The following is a 20,535-nucleotide window of genomic DNA, read 5'->3' as shown; positions in this document are numbered from 1 at the left end:
ACCTGACTTAACAAGGACCTCTTGGTGAGATTGACATCAGAGAACTTAATTGGTTTCAAACTTATTGGATCAGCTGTTGTATCCCAGTTAAGACCTAACACATTTTGAATTTTGGGAATGTCAGAATCTGGATAGTCTTCTTGTAATTTATTCCTCAAAAGTGGTGAATTTGTATTCCAGCTCTGTAACGGCAAATTTGCCTTCCCACATTCGGAATTGGCTACTTCATAAGCCTTCAAAGCTTCCAACTCTGTTTCATCAACACCTTGCAAATTATCCATATAAAAAGCCTGCCCTATATCTGGACATTTGGCATTTTCAAAATGATGCTTTAAAGTGTTGCAAAGTAGGAAAGGACTAGCACAAGAGCCAAAGAGCACCGATGGGAAACAGTAAGTTTTCAATGGACTATCCTCATTTTGAGGATCATGAGGCCAGAGGAATTTTGTAAATTTCCTATCCTCATTTCTTAGTCCTATTCTGAGAAAAACCTTACTAATGTCTGCTGTGTAAGCATAAGGTTTCTCACTAAATCTTAGTAACACATTCTCTAACTTCTCCATTAGTGTAGGCCCAGAGTATAGGCAATAGTTCAAGCTAGCTGATCCCTTGGACGCTTTACGACTACAGTTGAATACTATCCTTATGGGAGTAGTTACTGAATCCTTGCTTACAGCATGATGTGGTAAGTAGTGTCCTTCTTTGTGGTTAACAGGGTATTCTACCTATTCTATAAATTTATACTTCAATTGATCCTTTATAATATCATATATGGTTAAATGTTCTGATTTATCTCTCAACTTTTTTAGAAGAGAATTTAACTGAGCTTTAGCTGCTTGGTAATTTGTTGGCAACTCTGAATGGTTTAGTTTCCATGGTAATCCTACCCAATATTGTCCATCCTTAAATTCCACTGACTGATTATACAAATCCAAGGTTATCTTATCTTCAGGGGTTGCTTCCTCAGAGTGTATTCCTACACTGTCTAGGTCCCACAGTTTGTGTACTGGTTCAATATTTTCATCTAAAAAGTCATTTATCTGAGTAGGTTCTAATTCTGCACCTATTCTAGCTACCATCAATGACTGTGTAGGGGTAACAAAGGCTGAGTCTACTAGTTTGGCCTCTCCTTTAACTTGTTTTGGAAAAGGCAACTGACCCATAATAAGGTTACCTCCTGGACTCTTGAACAACTGTACCTTATTCCTTTTGAAAGTCCTATGTAGGAATCTTCCACAATAATCAGAACCAATTATCATTTTTATGGGACCCACAGTATCCGATTCCACATTCCGTCTAGCCAACTTTATCCCTGAGCTTTGTAGATTAGAGGTTTCCTTCAATCCTTTTATGTATATACTTGTCTCCATATTATCAAGCACAACTGCTGTTATACGGCATTTATATCTGCCTAATTGTATTACAGGTCTAACTAAATCAAAAGGCTGAGCTTCCTTAGTTGTTAAGAATCCTGTAATGGCTAGATTTACCTTGCCAATAATTGGTAACTTTAATTTCTTCACAATGTCTGCAGAAATGAAAGTTTTCTGAGCACCCGTATCAAACAGGGTACATACTAATAGGTTTCTATTCTCAAACAATACTTTCACATCTGCTATTGGTACTGCAGCTGGCATTACTAATGGAGCATTCCCTTTTGCAATTGTCATATTGACGCTTGCAGGTTTAGGAACCTCAATTTTCATCCTAGGGCATAAAGCACTATGATGATGATTTTTTTTTTGCATTTAAAGCAAAGACTTAATTTAGTCTTACAGTCCGCGGCAGTATGTTCAGAGTTCATACAGATTATACAACACCCCAGTTCTAGAAGCATAATTAGGATACTGTTGACAAGATGCACTGGAATGTTGCTCACCACAAAATACACAAACTTTCCTGTCTTTTACCATGGAAGGTTTTACTTCCTTAACATCCTCAGCATGTCTATTTCTTTGTTTTAATACTTTATCCTCAGCCTTTAAGGAGCTAAGGAAAGTACCTATTTCTTCTTTAGGCACATACTTAGTCTTCTCTGACTTAGGTTTCCCAACTAGTTGGTTAGTGTTTTTTTTTTTTTTTTTTTTACTTCAGTCTTCTGTTTGACCTCAGTAGTGTTTAATGTTCCTTGCAAATGTTTACAGAGTTGCATCAAGTCTTCCTCAATCTCTTCACAGGAGAAATTATCCTTTTGATACCTACCATACAAAGCATCCTTGGTTTTGGTGGTAGCTTTAACCCGCCCCATCCCGACGTTTTCTGGGCAGTGGTACGCCCCAGTCCCGACATTTTTGGACCTTTTTTTTTTTTTTTTTTTTTTGGCTCAAACATCCACTTTTGGTGAGAAACATCGAAAATTCATAGAGAAATCGCTCACCTGAGGTTTAAAATACTCGATCCAGGTAGGAGTACCTCCTTACCTTACAGGGTTTCCTATCAGGCTGGCTGCAAAGAAAACGAGTTCTATGGGAGGATAACTATTCTACACCACTCATAAACGGTATTTATTTATTTATTTGGTATGAATTTATATGTAGTACGAGAGTATATTTGTTTTCAAACGGTAATATAGGCATTATAAGCATTGTTTCACTCACTAACTCATCACCATTCCTGACCATTTTTTTGCCACATTACCTGATCATCATTTCTGACAGTTTCTTCCTCTAATGTTTGTCATCCACATTGTCATCGATTGGGGAATCACTCTGGCCCTGAATCTCGTACCATGGCATGACATGGCTTTACTGGTCAGGTCACTGATAACAGGTGAATTGCTGAGAAAAGGTCATGCAGGGGGGGGAGGAGGTCATGCTGGGTAAGGCATTGTCCGTGCCTGGCATCTTGTAGAGGAAGGTGTTCCGTGTATACGTGCCAAAAATCACTCACGAAAATTGAAAATTGTGCAAAATAGGGACCTTGCAATGTCCTTGCAATGTTGCCGCGTTAATTTACATCTCCGGGATATGAGTGCACATCATGTGAGGACGTGAATTCACGTCTCCGGGACGGGGCGGGGGACACAATTCTTGAAAGCACCCAATCTGATGTCTTAATATCTTTGTAAGTACCTAAGGCCTTTAAATTACAACTTAGTGCAATTCTAAATTTTTTGTAAGGAATCAAAATCGTGTCTAGGCGTGGGTAATTCTATTAGAGCCTTCAGTAATTGATTTATAACTTGCTCCCTGGCTTCGTAGTTTGTCTAAGGATGGTCAAAGCCATCTCATAATTATTTTCTTCCACTGGTAATTCTTTTATCAGTTGATATGGTGTTCTTTTGACCTGTCCTAACAGATACGTAAGTTTGCTGACTTTAGGGAGATCTGTTCTATTGTGTACCAAATATTTGAACTGATCCCAAAAGGATTTCCAGTTCTGCTCCCCATCAAACTTCGGAAGCGTTATTTGCGGCAACACAGCTCTATGCTGCTGTGCCACAACTTGTTTTTCCGCGGCAGTGTCAGCTAATTTTGACTAGAGTCTTTACTACAGTTAAGTATTCTTCTAATTTGCTTTCAAACTTCGTAGTTTCTGACTCTAAGAGTTCCTTATTCTCAGCCTTTACTATAGCCGCTTCTAAAGTTAAGTAACTCTCTTCGTACTTATTCCATCGATCTTTTAGGATATTTACGAGACTATTTTCTCCTTGGACAGAGGTATTTGGTCCAACGACTGGTTACAATCATTTATGGCTCTAGTTACCCATCCTGCCTTACTACTAGAAGATCTTTGCAATAAAGAAACAGACATGTTGACTGAATTCTAATTTAATAATTTAATTATGAATTCCAAACACAAATTCACCTCAACTTAGTAATGATCTGATTATTTTAAATTTTGTAGAGGGTAGGGATTAAGTCTTCATTGTGCAAATTATCCCCCCTCCCAATTTCGAAATATTCATTACAGCTCAGCTAATTATTAATTTAATTTTGAGGAGTGTTGGGATTAGGTCTACAAATTCAACCTAACCTCTAGGGTTCTATCTCATCCCCACACTCAATTGCCAAAACACCCATATTCCCCGAGCTCAGAATTAATTACCTCAATACTCCATAGGCCCACCCATGGCTTGTACAGCATAGAACTCTCCTTTCTTATGTTCTACATAATTTATAAATTTCTGCAGAACCGCTTCCCTACCATGACGGTTCCAATGAATACCATCAGCTTTCAACATTGCTTGGAAGGGCTTGGCATTAAAATGTATGAAATCCCTTCCCTTCCTGATCCGGTGCAACTTTCGGTTTACAGCTCTGCTAATTAATTTATATGTTCCATAACAAACTGGAGAGCCATATGGCAGGTTCCAGGCTCGAGGAGAGTTATGGCTACTGAGGATTTACAAGAGCCCTCTATGGCTCCTACCACTGCTAAAATATTCTCCACTACTTCATTGACCTCCACATCCTCATGGATATAATTTCCTCCAAGAAACAGGACCGTACGGTCTCGCTTGCAGTCTAGTACAGCATTCAGCCTTTCATCTTCAGAGAAAGAGCTTGCCTTTCCTCCCGGAGCTCTATAGACACGTATGTCCACGTATTCCACTTCAACCGAACGTGGTAGTAAACTGTGTCCCACAAAAGCAACTTTAAACAGATTCAACGCCTCGGCACACATCGGCTATCTTCACTCGGTTGGGGCACCAATAATGTGAAAAATGTTTAATAGGTTATGGTATTAAAATCGGGGCCCTCTTTCTGGGCACAACAATGTGAAAAATATTTAATGTATAAAAGTCGGTATCCCTGCCGGGGCACCGCTATGCAAGAATTTTCTGGTAATCAACTCGTAAGTCGTTACTCTTCCCTAAAGTTGTCTTTAAGTAAATCAAACAAGTCACATAGAGTTAGGTGAAACGTAACTTAACCTTAACTCACCTACAATAACTATTTCTCTTCGGTCTCTTAGCTAATCCCCCCTTGAATTGGCCAATTCGTAAAGGTTACTTAGCTAGTGAAGAGGGAGTGATCGTTAACCGATGACGATGAGGCTGCTTAGTGTAATTGCTTGAGCGAGCAAGCGTCCTTAAGGTGCGTATGTACTGTACAACCGTGCTAGCTTGAGAGTGACTAGGAGCAGAGTGCTAACTCCACGAGATCTAGGAGCAGAGTGCGGTGCATGGCAAACTCTAACCTCCCTCATAGAATGGTAGGTTGCCAACTAATAATTAATTACAGTACTAAATACAGTTAGATTACATCTTGATATGAACAGGGCGAATCCAACAAATTAATCTTAATTTTACTTAAACTAAAGTTAGACCAAATATTCCCTTTAACTAGAAAAATATCTTAATTCCACATCTGCTTAACACGAGAATCTTTCCCTATTCGCCACGTCATCTAACGCTCAGACGTAGTTTAAGTCAGTGGAAAATACCACATAATTACATGTATTTACAATGTATAGTTGTCCACGGGGGTTAAAGGCAGTAGCATTTAATTTATCAATAACAAGAATTATTAAAGAGAACGTAATTTCTGGGTTATTAAAACCGCTTGAACAATTAACAACGGTCTCAAGTTTTCCTCTGCCTTTAACCAGGGATAACTATGATAAAAATAGAGAGCGCAACTGCTCTGGGGGAAAATATTTCCCACAAGGCATGTATGTCTCCGTGAAAGTATATGCATGTTAGTATTAAAAGTGTGTGTGTGTGTGTGTGTGTGTGTGTGTGTGTGTGTGTTTAATTGTGCAAGTGTATAGACATGTAAGTATAGGGACAAGTAAGCAAGATATCATGTATGTCACCATGTCAGTATGAAATTCTGTGTGTGTGTGGGGGGGGTGTATAACGCCCTGCAAGTATGTTGCCATGTAAGTCACCATGTGCTTCTTAAAATGTGTGTGTGTGTGTGTGTGTGTGTGTGTGTGTGTGTGTGTGTGTGTGTGTGTGTGTGTGTGTAGACATGTAAGTATAGGGACAGGTAAGATATCGAGTATGTCACCATGTCAGTATGAAATTGTATGTGTATGAGTGTATAACACTCTGTAAGTATGTGGCCATGTACAGTCAGTCACCATATGCGTCAAATAATTGTGTGTGTGTGTGTGTGTGTGTGTGTGTGTGTGTGTGTGTGTGTAAGGGGGAGTGACACACAAATTGATGGGTGTTGGATGGAGGCCAAGGCAAGAGCTCCTTTTCGTGCCTCCAACCTCCAGTCCATTGGGATAGTGCACCAGAAACCACACTATTTTACACCAACTTATCTATCTATCAATCTATCTATCTCTATCTATCTGCCCATTTATTTATCTGTCTATCTGTTTATCTGTCTGTTTGGTCATATACTTCTTACCGTTTTAACACTAACTTGGATTACTTTTTTGGATTTGGCTCAGACTGTTTGGTCATTTACTTCTCTTAATCCTCCCCTGCCTTCCAAGAGCTCCCCATCCCACCCTTCCTCCTTCCTTCTCCCGCTCCCTCCCTACCTCCTTGCATCTCCCCCTCTCTAATCCCCACACATTCCCTCACTCAGGCACCACCAAACTCTTCACGAACCACAACCAACACCTGTTTCGAAGCTTCACGTATACCATTCCGAAACACTGACTCATTTTTATCATGGACGCTTAATTAAAGGCATGGAAAATCACTCTTAGCAACGGGGCTGTTAATCTATACGTATATTTTGGGCTATTTTGAAATTTTGGGGCTTTTTTTTTTTTTTTGTTAATGGCTTGTTTTCTTCAGAGGAGTTCGTGGTCGTTCCCCCCCTTTCTCTCTCTCTCTCGCTCTCTCACACACACACACACACACACACACACACACACAGCTTTTACTTATTTATTTATTTTATTTATTTTTCACAGGATCAGGGAGTCAGCAACAACGAGACGCCATGATGCCAAGGTATTTAAACACTGATATTAATTAACCTCATTATCAGTGTCAATTATTTTCTCATTTACTACGATAACTTCTTTATTTATATCTTTAATTGTCTAACCCTGGACGGTTTTACTTGCTTCTTGTTCTTCCCCGACGGTTTTTTTTCAGCTTGGGACAGACTAGAATTAGAGAGATTTAAATGACATAGGTTTAATAAGCAAAATAAATCGCTAAGGAAAATTTGCTATGGAGTTTCCTTAATCGTCTGAAGGGAACAAGAATCTATATCATCTATCTATGTCTGTCTATCTGCTTATCTATTTTTCTATCTATCGATCTGTTGCCAGAAGCCTTAATCCCGAAAGAGATAGCCAGAAACAAATCGCCTTCACGTCGCTCTGTCCTCTGCTGTTTGTCTGCCCTCCCTCAAACTCGCACCGCCTCCATTCCTCCATCTCATCTGTGGTCTCCCCCTCCTGCTATGTCACACCACATCACTCACATACACTCTTCTAGTCAGTCTCTCATTCTCCATCTTCACGTGGCCACACCATCTCATAGTATTTCTCTTAACACATTGTCACACCCGCAGCAACACCACAACGCTCCATTACTTCCTCATCTCTCTCTCTCTCTCTCTCTCTCTGTATGTATGTACACCCGAAAGCACTAATCTCTCCCCCCTGTTAGCCGGAGTCGCGGCCAGTGAGCGACCAGGCGATCGAACACCCCACATCCACCGTCCCTACCCCAACCCCAAAGCGTTGTTGGATATATGTGGGACGGCCAGAGCTGGTGATGTTACAATGTGTCATGACTGTTTTTATATACAATCAGAACCAGTGTAGGTAAGTATATAAAGGCAATTAATGTGTAATACTATGCTGGTATCCACAACATACGAAAAAGGCACGAAAATGAAAGAAGACATACGACGTATTATGTGTTATTGACTATATACTTACATACTATATTATAATGTAACTACAGATAAGTATAGTATAGCATCTGATGAAAGATGTGATGTCGTTTCTTATACATTCTCACTCCTACCTCCATCACCCTTCTCTCTGATTTGCTGTCTCCACCAAACGCCTCTCATACCCTGTCATCCCCCATCCCCATCTATTGTTAACCAACATAAAGATAATGATGAAATAATCTGTAAAGTATTAATCATATTGTATTATCACACGCTGCTGCATTATCACCAACAAATAAAAAACATACAATACTCCGGTATACCTGCCAACCATTTCATCCTGTTGTAAGATGTTACATGACATACACACTGCAAGTTGGACCTTGTGTTACAATGACATACGGTTGTTTATCGTTAACACAGGTTGTGTGGCTTTGGACGTCCATTAATCGATATGAGCGTGGTAATTTAAGCCTTACATTATAAACTCGTAAGGATTATGTTCCTGTCATTATTGGATGAACGAAACGTATCAGGGATCGGCTCTGACGAACCACGAACTCTGTTTTAACACAACAGTGACACAATGTCGTTATGTATACGATTGACCCACATTCAGTCATATACATAATGACACTGTGTCACTTGTGACAAGTGGTCGGAATATTTTCGTTAAAACAGAGTTCGTGGTTCGTCAGAGCCGATCCCTGATACGTTTCGTTCATCCAATAATGACAGGAACATAATCCTTACGAGTTTATAATGTAAGGCTTAAATTACCACGCTCATATCGATTAATGGACGTCCAAAGCCACACAACCTGTGTTAACGATAAACAACCGTATGTCATTGTAACACAAGGTCCAACTTGCAGTGTGTATGTCATGTAACATCTTACAACAGGATGAAATGGTTGGCAGGTATACCGGAGTATTGTATGTTTTTTATTTGTTGGTGATAATGCAGCAGCGTGTGATAATACAATATGATTAATACTTTACAGATTATTTCATCATTATCTTTATGTTGGTTAACAATAGATGGGGATGGGGATGACAGGGTATGAGAGGCGTTTGGTGGAGACAGCAAATCAGAGAGAAGGGTGATGGAGGTAGGAGTGAGAATGTATAAGAAACGACATCACATCTTTCATCAGATGCTATACTATACTTATCTGTAGTTACATTATAATATAGTATGTAAGTATATAGTCAATAACACATAATACGTCGTATGTCTTCTTTCATTTTCGTGCCTTTTTCGTATGTTGTGGATACCAGCATAGTATTACACATTAATTGCCTTTATATACTTACCTACACTGGTTCTGATTGTATATAAAAACAGTCATGACACATTGTAACATCACCAGCTCTGGCCGTCCCACATATATCCAACAACGCTTTGGGGTTGGGGTAGGGACGGTGGATGTGGGGTGTTCGATCGCCTGGTCGCTCACTGGCCGCGACTCCGGCTAACAGGGGGGAGAGATTAGTGCTTTCGGGTGTACGTGTGTGTGTGTGTGTGTGTGTGTGTGTGTGTGTGTAGTAATGATGTATGAATAGCCAGTGTTGGGTACTGGTGATGGATACTTCATTTTTGATGGATTGTGATTGACACGTGACAGAGAGACACGTGTGATGACAGATGGCGTGATAGGTGTGTGTGTGTGTGTGTGTGTGTGTGTGTGTGTGTGTGTGTGTGTGAGAGAGAGAGAACAAAAACATACCTGGTAATGAAAAAACTATACTGGTATACCTGACTTACATTATTTTTCCTTTTTTTTTTTTCATTGTTATCGTCATGGCCATCCTCAATATCTTTTTTTTTCATCTGGCGGAACTGGGCCACCTCCACAGTTTTAATGAGTCTCCTTGGTTACTAATCAAACTGTACGTCCAGTCTGACTACTGTACACCTGGCTATCACCTGAGCCGAAAGGGGTTAAGGCTATTTGACAGGTTAGAATACAGTAAAGGTACTTTGATCAATTTGGGGGTAATGAATGAGGATAGTTAATAATAATGATAATAATAATAAAACATTAATACCGGTAATAATAATAATAATAATATTATTAATAATAATATTAATAAATAATAATAATATTAATAATAATAATGCAGTAATAATAGTAAAAATGATGATGATGATAATAATAATAATAATAATAATAATAATAATAATAATAATAATAATAATGTCCCCCCTCCAGCCGAGCTAGACCAGACTTCACAGAAAACGGGGAGGCGTGAGAGTCGAGTTGGGGAAGGAGACGCTACTGTAGTTCCAAAGTTAATTTTAGCCATACAGTATTTCCATTTCCCAGAGATTATTTCCAAGCTTAGGATATATTTTAGTTTTTTTTTCTTTTTTATATTTCTTAAGTGATTTCGTGAAGATGGGATGATAATAAGTGATGCTTTTTTTTTTTTTTTTTTACCAGTTGCCTAGCTACGGGGGAGGAGGGGGGGTCTCGCGGGTCCTGTCAGATCTTAGCCCCCCTCCCCCGCTTCACCACCAGCTTCAAACTTCGGACTAACTAGTTTGTGGAAAATTTTTAGCACTCCCCTCCCCCCCCCCAAAAAAAATAGGGTTTGGCACCTTACCCCCCCATCCGTCGAAACCTTGCTACGCTACTGTTTTTTTGGGGGGGAGGGGATTGAGGGAGATTTGTGAAATTGGGAAGAGATTTTGGGGGTATTTGTGAATTTGGGTAGGGATTATAGGGGCATTTGTGAATTTGGGGAGGGATTTTAAGGGCATTTGTGAATTTGAAGGGATTTGAGGGACATGGAATTTGGGGGGGGATTTTAGGGAGATTTGTGAATTTGGGGAGGGGATTTGGGGGCATTTGTGGATTTGGAGAAAGTTTTTCGGGGCAGATGAATTTGGGGAGGGATTTTGGGCGATTTGTGAATTTGGGGAAGGGTTTTAGGGGCATTTATAAATTTGGGGAGGGATTCTAGGGGCATTTCTGAAAATGGGAAGGGATTTTAAGGACTTGTGTGAATTTGTTGAGGGATTTTCGGGGGATTTGTGAATTTGGGGATGGATTTTAGGGGCATTTCTAAAAATGCGGAGGGTTTTTAAGGGTTTGTGTGAATTTGTCGAGGGATTTTAGGAGGGATTTGTGAATTTGGGGATGAATTTTAGGGGTATTTCTGAAAATGGGGAGGGATTTTAAGGGCTTATGTGAATTTGGGGAGGGATTTTAGAGACATTGAATTTAGGGAGGGATTTTAGAGACATTGAATTTGGGGAGGGATTTTAGGGACATTGAATTGGGGAAGGATTTTAGGGACATTGAATTTTGGGAGGGATTTTAGGGGCATTTGTAAAATTGGGAGGGATTTTAGGGACACGTAAAATAGGGAAGGGATTTTAGGGGATTTATGAATTTGGTGAGGGATTTTAGGGCACTTGTAAATTTGGGGAGGGATTTTAGGGACATTTGAGAATTTGGGGAGAGATTTTAGGGACAGTTGTGAATTTGGGAGGAATTTTAGTCATTTGTGAATTTGGGGAGGGATTTTAGAGGCATTTGTTAATTTGGGGAGGGATTTTATGGGTATTTGTTACTTTGGGGAGGGATTTTAGTGGCATTTGTTAATTTGGGGAGGGATTTTAGGGGATTTGTGAATTTGGGAAAGTATTTTAAGGGGATCTGTGAATTTGGGGAGCGATTTTAGGGGCATCTGTGAATTTTGGGAGGGATTTTTGAGACACTGAATTTGGGGAGGGATTTTAGGGACATTGAATTTGGGGAGGGATTTTCGTATTTGTGAATTTGGGGAGGGATTTTAGGGGGATTTATGAAATTGGGGAGGGATTTTAGGATTTGTGAATTTGGGGAGGGATTTTGGGGGGATTTGTGAATTTGGGGAGGGATTTTAGGGGGATTTGTGAATTTGGGAAGGGATTTTAGGGACACTGCATTTGGGGAAGGAATTTAGGGGGATTTAGTTTTTTTTTGGGGGGATTTGGGTCATTTGTGGATTTGGAGAGGAATTTTAGGGGCAGGTGAATTTGGGGAGGGATTTTGGGGGGATTTGTGAATTCAGGGATTAATTTTAGAGGCATATATAAATTTGGGGAGGGATTTTAGGGGCATTTATAAATTTGGGGAGGGATTTTAGGGGATTTGTGAAATTAGGGACGGACTTTAGGGGCATTTGTGAATTTGGAGAGGAATTTGAGGGTATTTTTGAATTTCGAGAGGGATTTTAGGGGCACTTGTAAATTTGGAGAGAGATTTTTAGGGGGATTTGTGAATTTGGGTAGGGATTTTAGGGGCATTTATAAATTTGGGGAGGGATTTTAGGGGATTTGTGAATTTGGGGAGGGATTTTATGGGATTTGTGAATTTCCTCCGGCATCTGTGTTAAAGTGAGCTGCAGTGATGACGGAAAAAGCTTGAAGGAGATAATGGCTGGACGACTGAGAGAGAGAGAGAGAGATTTGTTTTGTTTTGTTTTGATTAATTTATTACACCCGAAGGTGGCAGACATAAAGTACAATTAGTTAACAATGATAGTACATGGGACTCGTGCCACGTAGGACACGCTATGTACTGTAGTCATCATGAAATCAAAATCCACCAAAGTGAGGATGACACATAAGAATAACATCTAGCAAGTCATTATCTGTTAACAGCAGTTTACAAGTGTCAATCAATGTGAGTCTTTGTGGTAATAAGTTAACAACATGTGGACAGTGCAGGCAATAATGGTCCAGGGTGTTGGCATTGGGTGCGTCACACAGCCTACAGGAGGTGAAGTGAGGTGCGTCTTCCTGCCCTGCCACCTGCCAAACTGGTCGCCAGCCCAGTCGGAGACGTGCACATACCACATTACAGCGGCGAACCATAAGACCACTGCGACGATACCTGTGTGGATGAGTGAGAAAGTGATCATAATGCTGTATTGATACACTCGTGGCCCTCTCAGCATTGCTACGATGGCGGGTGGGGGAGCGAGCAGCCTGCTGTACCATCTTCTTGCAGCACAGAAGGGATGCAGTGGAAGTAGCAGCATCTGGCAGATGTAGATCGCAAGCAGCCTTCGCAAGTCGGTCAGCAGTGTCATTGGCCAGGAGATGGATGTGAGAGGGAATCCATAAAAAGTGCACCATTAGAGAGCTGGCATCAGCCATGGCTAGTAGCTGAAGGATTTGTGTGACTAGACGTTGATATGCTGGCTTGTGAGACGTGAGGGCCCGGAGAGCTGGCTGTGAGTCACAAATGATCAAGCCGTTATTCCTGGTCTGTGTAAGCAAAGTGACAGCATCCAGAAGTCCATGTAGTTCACAATATGTAGAACTTGATGAATTTGGGAGGCGGCGACCCGACCAGCCCTCTTGCGGGGGCTCTAAACTGGGGGAGAAAACAGCACATCCTGCCCTGCCATCTCTCTGCAGGGAGCCGTCAGTATAGAGATGGTGGGCCAAACTGAGGGATGATGATAGGCTGGCGATGGTTTCCAGTGCACGTTGTTGTTGAAGCTGAGGCAGATCAGTCTTAGAGGCTGGGGTGTAGGAGACTGCTGGCACAGGAATCTTCCAGGGTGCAAGGTCATTGTCCACGTCCTCTTCTACGATGTCAACATTAAGACTCTGAATATTGGAACTTATGGTACTGACCAGATTGCGTCCACCTTGGCGTAGCAGAGGTCGAGGCGCCGCTGGATCCAGAGAAGTCCTAATAGTATGAGAGTAGTGGGGAGAAAGATGAGGAGAGTACAGACATTTAATGCTAAAATAGGTGACATTGGAATATATTCTATCAACGAGTGGTGGGAGATTGAGCTCGTGCTGCATATTGACAATTCTGGTGGAGTCAGGGCAGCCCAGGATGAGTCTCATTGCTTGATTCTGGAAGATTTCAAGAGGTCTTAAAGCTGTTCTGGAGAGCTGACATAATGCTGGGGAAAGATAATCTACCACCGAGCGGAGAAATGCAATGTATATGGTCCTGGCAACTGGGATAGATACTCCAGTAGAATAATTGGTCAGCCACTTTAAAGGAGTCAGGCGCCGCTGCAGTCGGACCAACAGATCTTGGACAACGGGATGCACCCGCTGTCGTGCTGGGATGGAAGGTGTAATCCGCACTGGTGCTCCCAAATAGAGATACTGCGTGCAGAGAGGTATGACATCATTCCCCATAGTGAATTCTGGCAGATTCCATGCAGGACGGGAGGAGAAGATTCTACTCTTATCCGAGGAGATGATGAGGCCACACGAGGAAGCTGAAACATGAAAGGAGTGAAGAAAGCGTTGCAAATGGTCCGGAGAACGTGAGTGAATACATATATCATCTGCGTAGCAAGTGATAGTGGTGTCACCGACAGCTGGCAGTAAGGACAGAAGGCGATGAATGAGAATATTGAATAAAAAGGGACTAAGGACACCACCTTGTGGAGTACCAAATTCAAAGTCTCGGGCAGTGCTCAATGCTCCTTTAAACAAAACTCGAGAAGTTCTGTTTCGTAGGTAGCCACGTATCCATTTAAGAAGGTTTCCTTTTATGCCAAAGTCAACAAGCTGATCAAGAATGATGTCTCTATTGGCTACGTCGAACGCACTCTTCAAGTCAATGAAGGCCACAACACTATCTGAGGAGAGACGAGTGTAGAGCTCCATGAGGCAGTGGTGTGTTCCTCGTTGGGGCAGGAAGCCGAAAAGTCTGGACAAAAGTTTGTCACGCAGCCGGAACATGAGGCGTGAGAGAAGAATGCGTTCAAACACCTTGCAGAAACAGGAAGTGAGGGAGATGGGCCGGAATTTGTCGGTGCCAGGCTTGGGGATGGGCACAATCGTACTTTGGGTCCAGGCTTGTGGCACGTAACCCAGACTAAAAACGAGGTTGTAGAGACGGAGGAGAGGGTTGCCAGGCACTGTTACGAGTACACGAAGGACTGCATGGGTGATGCCATCATCACCAGGAGCTGAATTTCTGCCCCTAGCGAGGGCACGGTGCAGCTCGCTCTCAGATATGGCTACATCATCATCATCATCAACACTCAGTAAGGCGGCAGCGAGACGAAGTGCACGATAGTTTTCCTGGGTGGAGAGAGCATCTCGTATATGAACTGGAAGGGTGGCGGTTCGTGACTGTGCTGACCACTCATTGATGAGGTCCTGTGCGTACTGAACAGGGTTGTGGTGGAGGACACTTGGAGGCTTCTTTCTTACAACCTTATTGATGAGGTGCCACATGGTACTCACGCTTGTTTGATGATTAACCCGCCCCGTCCCGGCCACTTTTCGACCACTGGTACCCCCCAATCCCGGGCAATTTTCGACCTTTTTTTTTTTTTGCTAAAACTTTCGCTTTTGGTGAGAAACATCGAAAATTCATAGAGAAATCGCTCACCTGAGGTTTAAAATACTCATTACAGGTAGGAGAGCCTCCTTACTTTACTGGGTTTTCTATCAGGCTGGCACCAAAGAAAACGAGTTCTATGGGAGGATAACTATTTCACACCACTCATAAACGGTATTTATTTATTTACTGTTATGAATTTATAGGTAGTACAAAAGTATATTGGTTTTCAAGCAGTAATATAGGCATTATAAGCATTGTTTCACTCACTAATACCTGACCTTTTTTTGCCACATTACCTGATCATCATTTCTAACTGTTTCTTCCTCTAATGCTATGTAAAGTTTGTCCTCCACATTGTCATTGATTGGGGAATCACTCTGGCCCTGAATTTCGTACCGTGGCATGACATGGCTATACTGGCCAGGTCACTGATAACAGGTGAATTGCTAAGAAAAGGGCATGCAGGGGGGGGGAGGAGGTCATGCTGGGTAAGGCATTGTCTCTGCCTGGCATCTTGTTGAGGCAGGTGTCCCGTGTTTACGTACCAAAAATGACTCGCGAAAATTGAAAATTGTGGAAATTATGAACCTTGCAATTGCAGGACGTTGAAGTACGTCCTCGGGATTAGCTGTGACAAAACGTGAGGACGTGGAAGTACGTCCTCGGGACGGCGCGGGTTAATACCATCAGTGAATCTGTGCCAGGAATCAGATTGAACACAGAGCTGGAGAGCAACAAGATCATCTCTTGATAATTGATACTGGTGAAGAGTCTCAGGATTTGGTTGCCTCATAAAGGCACGGCCAGCCTCCATTGCCTGTCTCTCTGCTTGAACGATTCTACTATCCAGTGTAAAGCTATGGGCACCAACACGATGCCCGATGTGTGGCTTGCTGACATATCGGGTATAGAAGGCATTTGTGGCTTTGACAAGTGAGGAGTATAACTCTTCAGGACAGTGGAAGTTAAATGTGGGAAGAAAGTCAGTCATGTATGAGATGTATGTGGGACGGTACTTGGGAGGGATTGCAATGCGAGTGCGGGTGTGTACTGACGAGGGAGCAGAGGGAAGGGAATAATGAATGCTGAGACCAATGTGATCTGAGAAGAGTGTCGGAACAGATGCACACTTTACTTGGGAGGGTACAAGTCCACACGTAAGTACATGATCCAGAGTACCACCTCGAGCATGTGTAGCACCAGCAGTATCCCAGCGTGTAAGCTGATTTCGGCGAATGTACTTTAAAAGTCGATTCCCATTACAATTCACAGTGCCAGAAGGATCTCCCAAAGCAGGATGACGGGCATTGAAATCCCCCATGTAAACCATTCCACAAATGGTGGGAGCTGGAAGAGTGGCGGGATCTATCCTGTTCGGTGCAGCGTATACGTTGCAAAGCCGTATGGTGCCAGCACCAACAGTAATGTCAAAGAGCTGAAAGGTGGTATTCTCATTCACAGAAAATGGAAGGAGGCAATGCTGAATGGAGGAGTGAATGTAGGTTATGAGGCCATGTCTTACCTGATGGACATAAGACACGTAGCCACTGAGGGATGGAGCATCCACCCCGGGCAAAGCATTACCAACAAATGCCTCCTGGATGAGAACGATGTCCAGGTGGTGACTAAATACATAACCCTTGAGTGCAGTCAGTTTGGCCCTATTTGTTATACCACAGGCATTCCAAGAGACAACATGCAGCTTAGCTAGATTATTGAACAGGACCTTTAGGATGACGACGGCCGGACGAGGAGGCAGTGATGATGCGGGCATCAACACGTGATGCACCATGTTGTGGGGACTGTGTAGGGAGGGCAGTCAGGGTCTCAAGGCGAGAGGCAATGGTCTGGAGCTGCTCTGTAAGACTGGTAAGGGAATTAATGACAACTTTTTTGAGTTTCAGCCAAGGAATTTAAGGTAGCTTCAAAGGCAACCTGTTTGCTTACCAAACTACCTAGGTGCTCATCGATTGTATCGAAGCGCGCTGTGAGTGAAGCAACACGAGTCCTGAGAGCGGCGACAGCGTCCTGGAGTTCATTTACTTGATGTGAGCTTGAGGTGGAAGTTGAAACATCAGGGATGGCACTTTGGGGTGGAGGTGGTGGTGGCGGCAAGTTCGATGCGTGAGCAGCCACCTGTGTGGCGGGCGATATGGTGGTAGCCCGGCGGCGTGGGCAGCCAGGATGCCAAACATTAACCCCAGGTTGGTGACATCGGGGACATTTCCAGAGCGAGGTGTCGGGAGTGGAGGGCGGTGGCTGCATCAAGGCTGAGGGAGAGGCAGGAGCAGGCGGTGGGGGAGTGCGGTGGGGGCAAGACCGTGAGTCATGTGACTCGGAGCAAAATGCACAGCGCTCAGGTGCTGAACAGTACCGAGAAATGTGACCAAAGTTCCAGCATCTATAACACCACGGCTGCTCATCCCTCATCCTGCGAAACTCACAGGAAGGCAGGCAAGGGAGGAAGCTGAAGGCAATACTCGGTGGCCGTGGCTGAGGGAGGCTCCAGGTGATCACAAGGCGGTTAATAGGTGTGCCGTTCTGGTAGAAGCGACGGGCAGTGTGGATGCCAGGCAGCTCCTTGGCCAGTGTTGGATCAGTGCAGACAGGGTAACGGGTAAGGAGAAATGTAGGAAATTTGCGAGGCCGTTCTGGTGAGTCTTGAATTTCGAGGGAAAGAGACAGAAAATCTCCACGCATTACACTGTCAACAATGTCTGAGCGACGGCGGGAGATATAAACAAAGCGGGAGGAAATCGCTGCCATTTTAACCTCAGCCAGGTCTCGATCGAGATGAAAGTGGCGGTTGACCTCAGATAACCAGCGAAGCTTGGTGTCCACAGATGTGTTGTCCTTGAACAGCAGCTTAATGTAGTCAGCCCTAGGAGCAAACGCTGGAGAAGGAGGGGCGCTTAATGACATAGCCTCAAGTCGGGGAACTACGGGCTGCACAGGGTGGGAAACGTAGCCTTCATTATCATGTGCACGTTGCAGGGCACCACTAGACTCCCTCCGTCGGGTGGACTTAGCAGCCGGGGATGAAGGTTCACTGTTGCTGTCTGAGGTATAAACCATGGGGCGCTTAGTGGTGCCAGGGTGTTGTGAGGCAGGTGTTGGTAACACTGACGAACCCTCAGCTCCCGTGACAGGCGCATCACGGTGCTCAGGAGTTGGTAACTGTGGCCAGTGTTGGTCAGCAATATCTGAAATATCATCATCACTGAGCGCCAGGTCAGCCTCAATATCTGCAATAGAGACAGGGCCTGAAGGCTCCATAACGCTCTCCTACAGAAGCAGGAAGTGGGCACGGTGGGGTAGAGACGTCAAGAGAGTCGAGACGTTGCCATGACGACATAACAGGGCTACTGCGCATGCGCAGAAATCGGGAAAACTGACCAGAGGGGCTGGGCCAGGTGAGTCAAATTTCCCTTAATTATTACAGGCTAAGTCCAACACGAGGTAAACTCAAATAAAACGAGTGCAAAGACTGAACCTTCGTGTAGCTCCCTGCAACAGCTGTAAGGCAGTGGTAGCAGAAATCCACGTAAAACGCCAGAGATAATAGGAGAGCAGAACACAGGTTTGTTTACACAGGCCCTCTAGAGAGAGAGAGAGAGAGAGAGAGAGAGAGAGAGGCTCTGTATGACGAGGCTATCCGTGGAAGGGCGGAAAAAGAAGAAGAAGAAGGAAAGAGAGAGAGAGAGAGAGAGAGAAAAAAAAAAAGCAACATTGTAGGAAAGGCCTGAAATGAGGGAGGAAGGATGTGAGAAGAGAATGGAAGAGAAAATGGTGGAGAGATTTGGGAGGAAAGAGTATATGGAGAAGATTTTGTGGGGAAGGAGAGAGAGGAGGAAGAAAGGAGAGATGATGAAGAAAAGAGAGAGAAGGAAGGATGAAAGGAGAGAGGAGGATGAAAAGAGAGAGGAAGATGAAAGGAGAGAGGAGGAAGAAAGAAGAGAGGGAGAAGAAAGGAGAGAGGGGGAAGAAAGGAGAGAGGGGAAAGAAAGGAGAGTGGGAGAAGAAAGGAGAGAGGGGGAAGAAAGGAGAGAGATGGGAGAAAGGAGAGACGAGGAATACAGGAGAGGGAAGAAAGGAAAGAAGAGGAAGGAAGGAGAGAGGAGAAAGGAAAAAGAGAGGAGGAAGAAAGGAGAGAGGGGGAAGAAAGGAGAGAGGGGGAAGAAAGGAGAGAGGAGGATGAAAGGAGGGAGGAGGATGAAAGGAGAGAGGAGGATGAAAGAAGAGAGAAGAAAGAAAGAAGAGAGGGGGGAAGAAAGAAGAGAGGAGGAAGAAAGAAGAAAAGGGGAAGAAAGGAGAGAGGGGGAAGACAGGAGAGAGGGAGAAGAAAGGAGAGAGGGAGAAGAAAGGAGAGAGGGAGAAGAAAGGAGAGAGGAGGCTGAAAGGAGAGAGGGGGAAGAAAGGAGAGAAAGGGGAGAAAGGAGAGAGGAGAGAGAAGGGAGAAGAGAAGAAGAAAGGAAAGAGAAAGAAAGAAAGAACGCAGTGGACAAAGGAGAGATGAGGAAGGAGAAAAGAGAAAGAAAGGAGGGAGGAGGAAGAAAACAGAGAGGAAGCAGAGAGAACTGAGACGGGAGGGAATGAGGGAGTTATTGGGGCGTGTGTGAAGGAGGAGTAACAGCGACAGGAATTTCAGGGAAAGGAAGTTAAAGAAAGAAGAAAGACGATTTTTTTTCAGCTGAGAGTGGGTTTTGGAGCCGGGAAGCGTATAGTTATCTATTACGCATCTTTATCCACCTGCAGACACCCCTTACGCAATTCTTAATTCAATCCCCAGTCAATTCTTAAGCAATTCTTAATCCAACCCCCAGTAACCTCTTACGCAATTCTTAATCCAACCCCCAGTAACCTCTTACGCAATTCTTAATCCAACCCCCAGTAACCTCTTACGCAATTCCTAATCCAACCCCCAGTAACCTCTTACGCAATTCCTAATCCAACCCCCAGTCACCACTTACGCAGTTCTTAATCCAGTCTCCTGTCACCTCTTACGCAGTTCTTAATCCAATCCCCCAGTCACCTCTTACGCAATTCTTAATCCAATCCCCCAGTCACCTTTTACGCATTATTCAACTCCCAGTCAATAGCCGAACCTCCGACTGGACTACGCTAACCACTGAGCCACCAGGAGTCTTCAAGGAGAAAATATAGTTTTGGAAGAAAATGCATGAGTGATATATGGCTTGCAATGGAGGAAAAATGGAAAGGGATGGAGTTGCAAAGTAAGGATTTTGAATGCAAGGCTGAGAGCATGTAGAGGAAAGGCGGAAGTGGATGGGGGAGAGAGTGGAAGAGTGCATTAGAGAGAGAGAGAGAGAGTACATTTTGAGTTTTTTTAACATCCTACATTTAATTTCTCTCTCTCTCTCTCTCTCTCTCTCTCTCTCTCTCTCTCACACACACACACACACACACACACACACACACACA

At 43.5% G+C, this 20,535-nt stretch overlaps 1 protein-coding gene across 1 annotated transcript; it reads right to left on the bottom strand.

Annotated features, from left to right (window-relative positions):
* Positions 1 to 12,439: 12,439 nt before the first annotated feature.
* Positions 12,440 to 14,984, bottom strand: LOC145418728 (uncharacterized). Its single transcript, XM_080287063.1, is given in 2 exon segments — positions 12,440 to 12,589; positions 12,591 to 14,984. Coding segments are annotated over 2 exon segments (2,544 nt in total).
* Positions 14,985 to 20,535: the final 5,551 nt, after the last annotated feature.

This window comes from Coenobita brevimanus, chromosome 116, assembly GCF_032717465.1.
Source record: "Coenobita brevimanus isolate Jiangsu-jjx chromosome 116, ASM3271746v2, whole genome shotgun sequence".
Taxonomy (NCBI): domain Eukaryota; kingdom Metazoa; phylum Arthropoda; class Malacostraca; order Decapoda; family Coenobitidae; genus Coenobita; species Coenobita brevimanus.
This window is presented reverse-complemented; position numbering and strand designations above follow the sequence as displayed.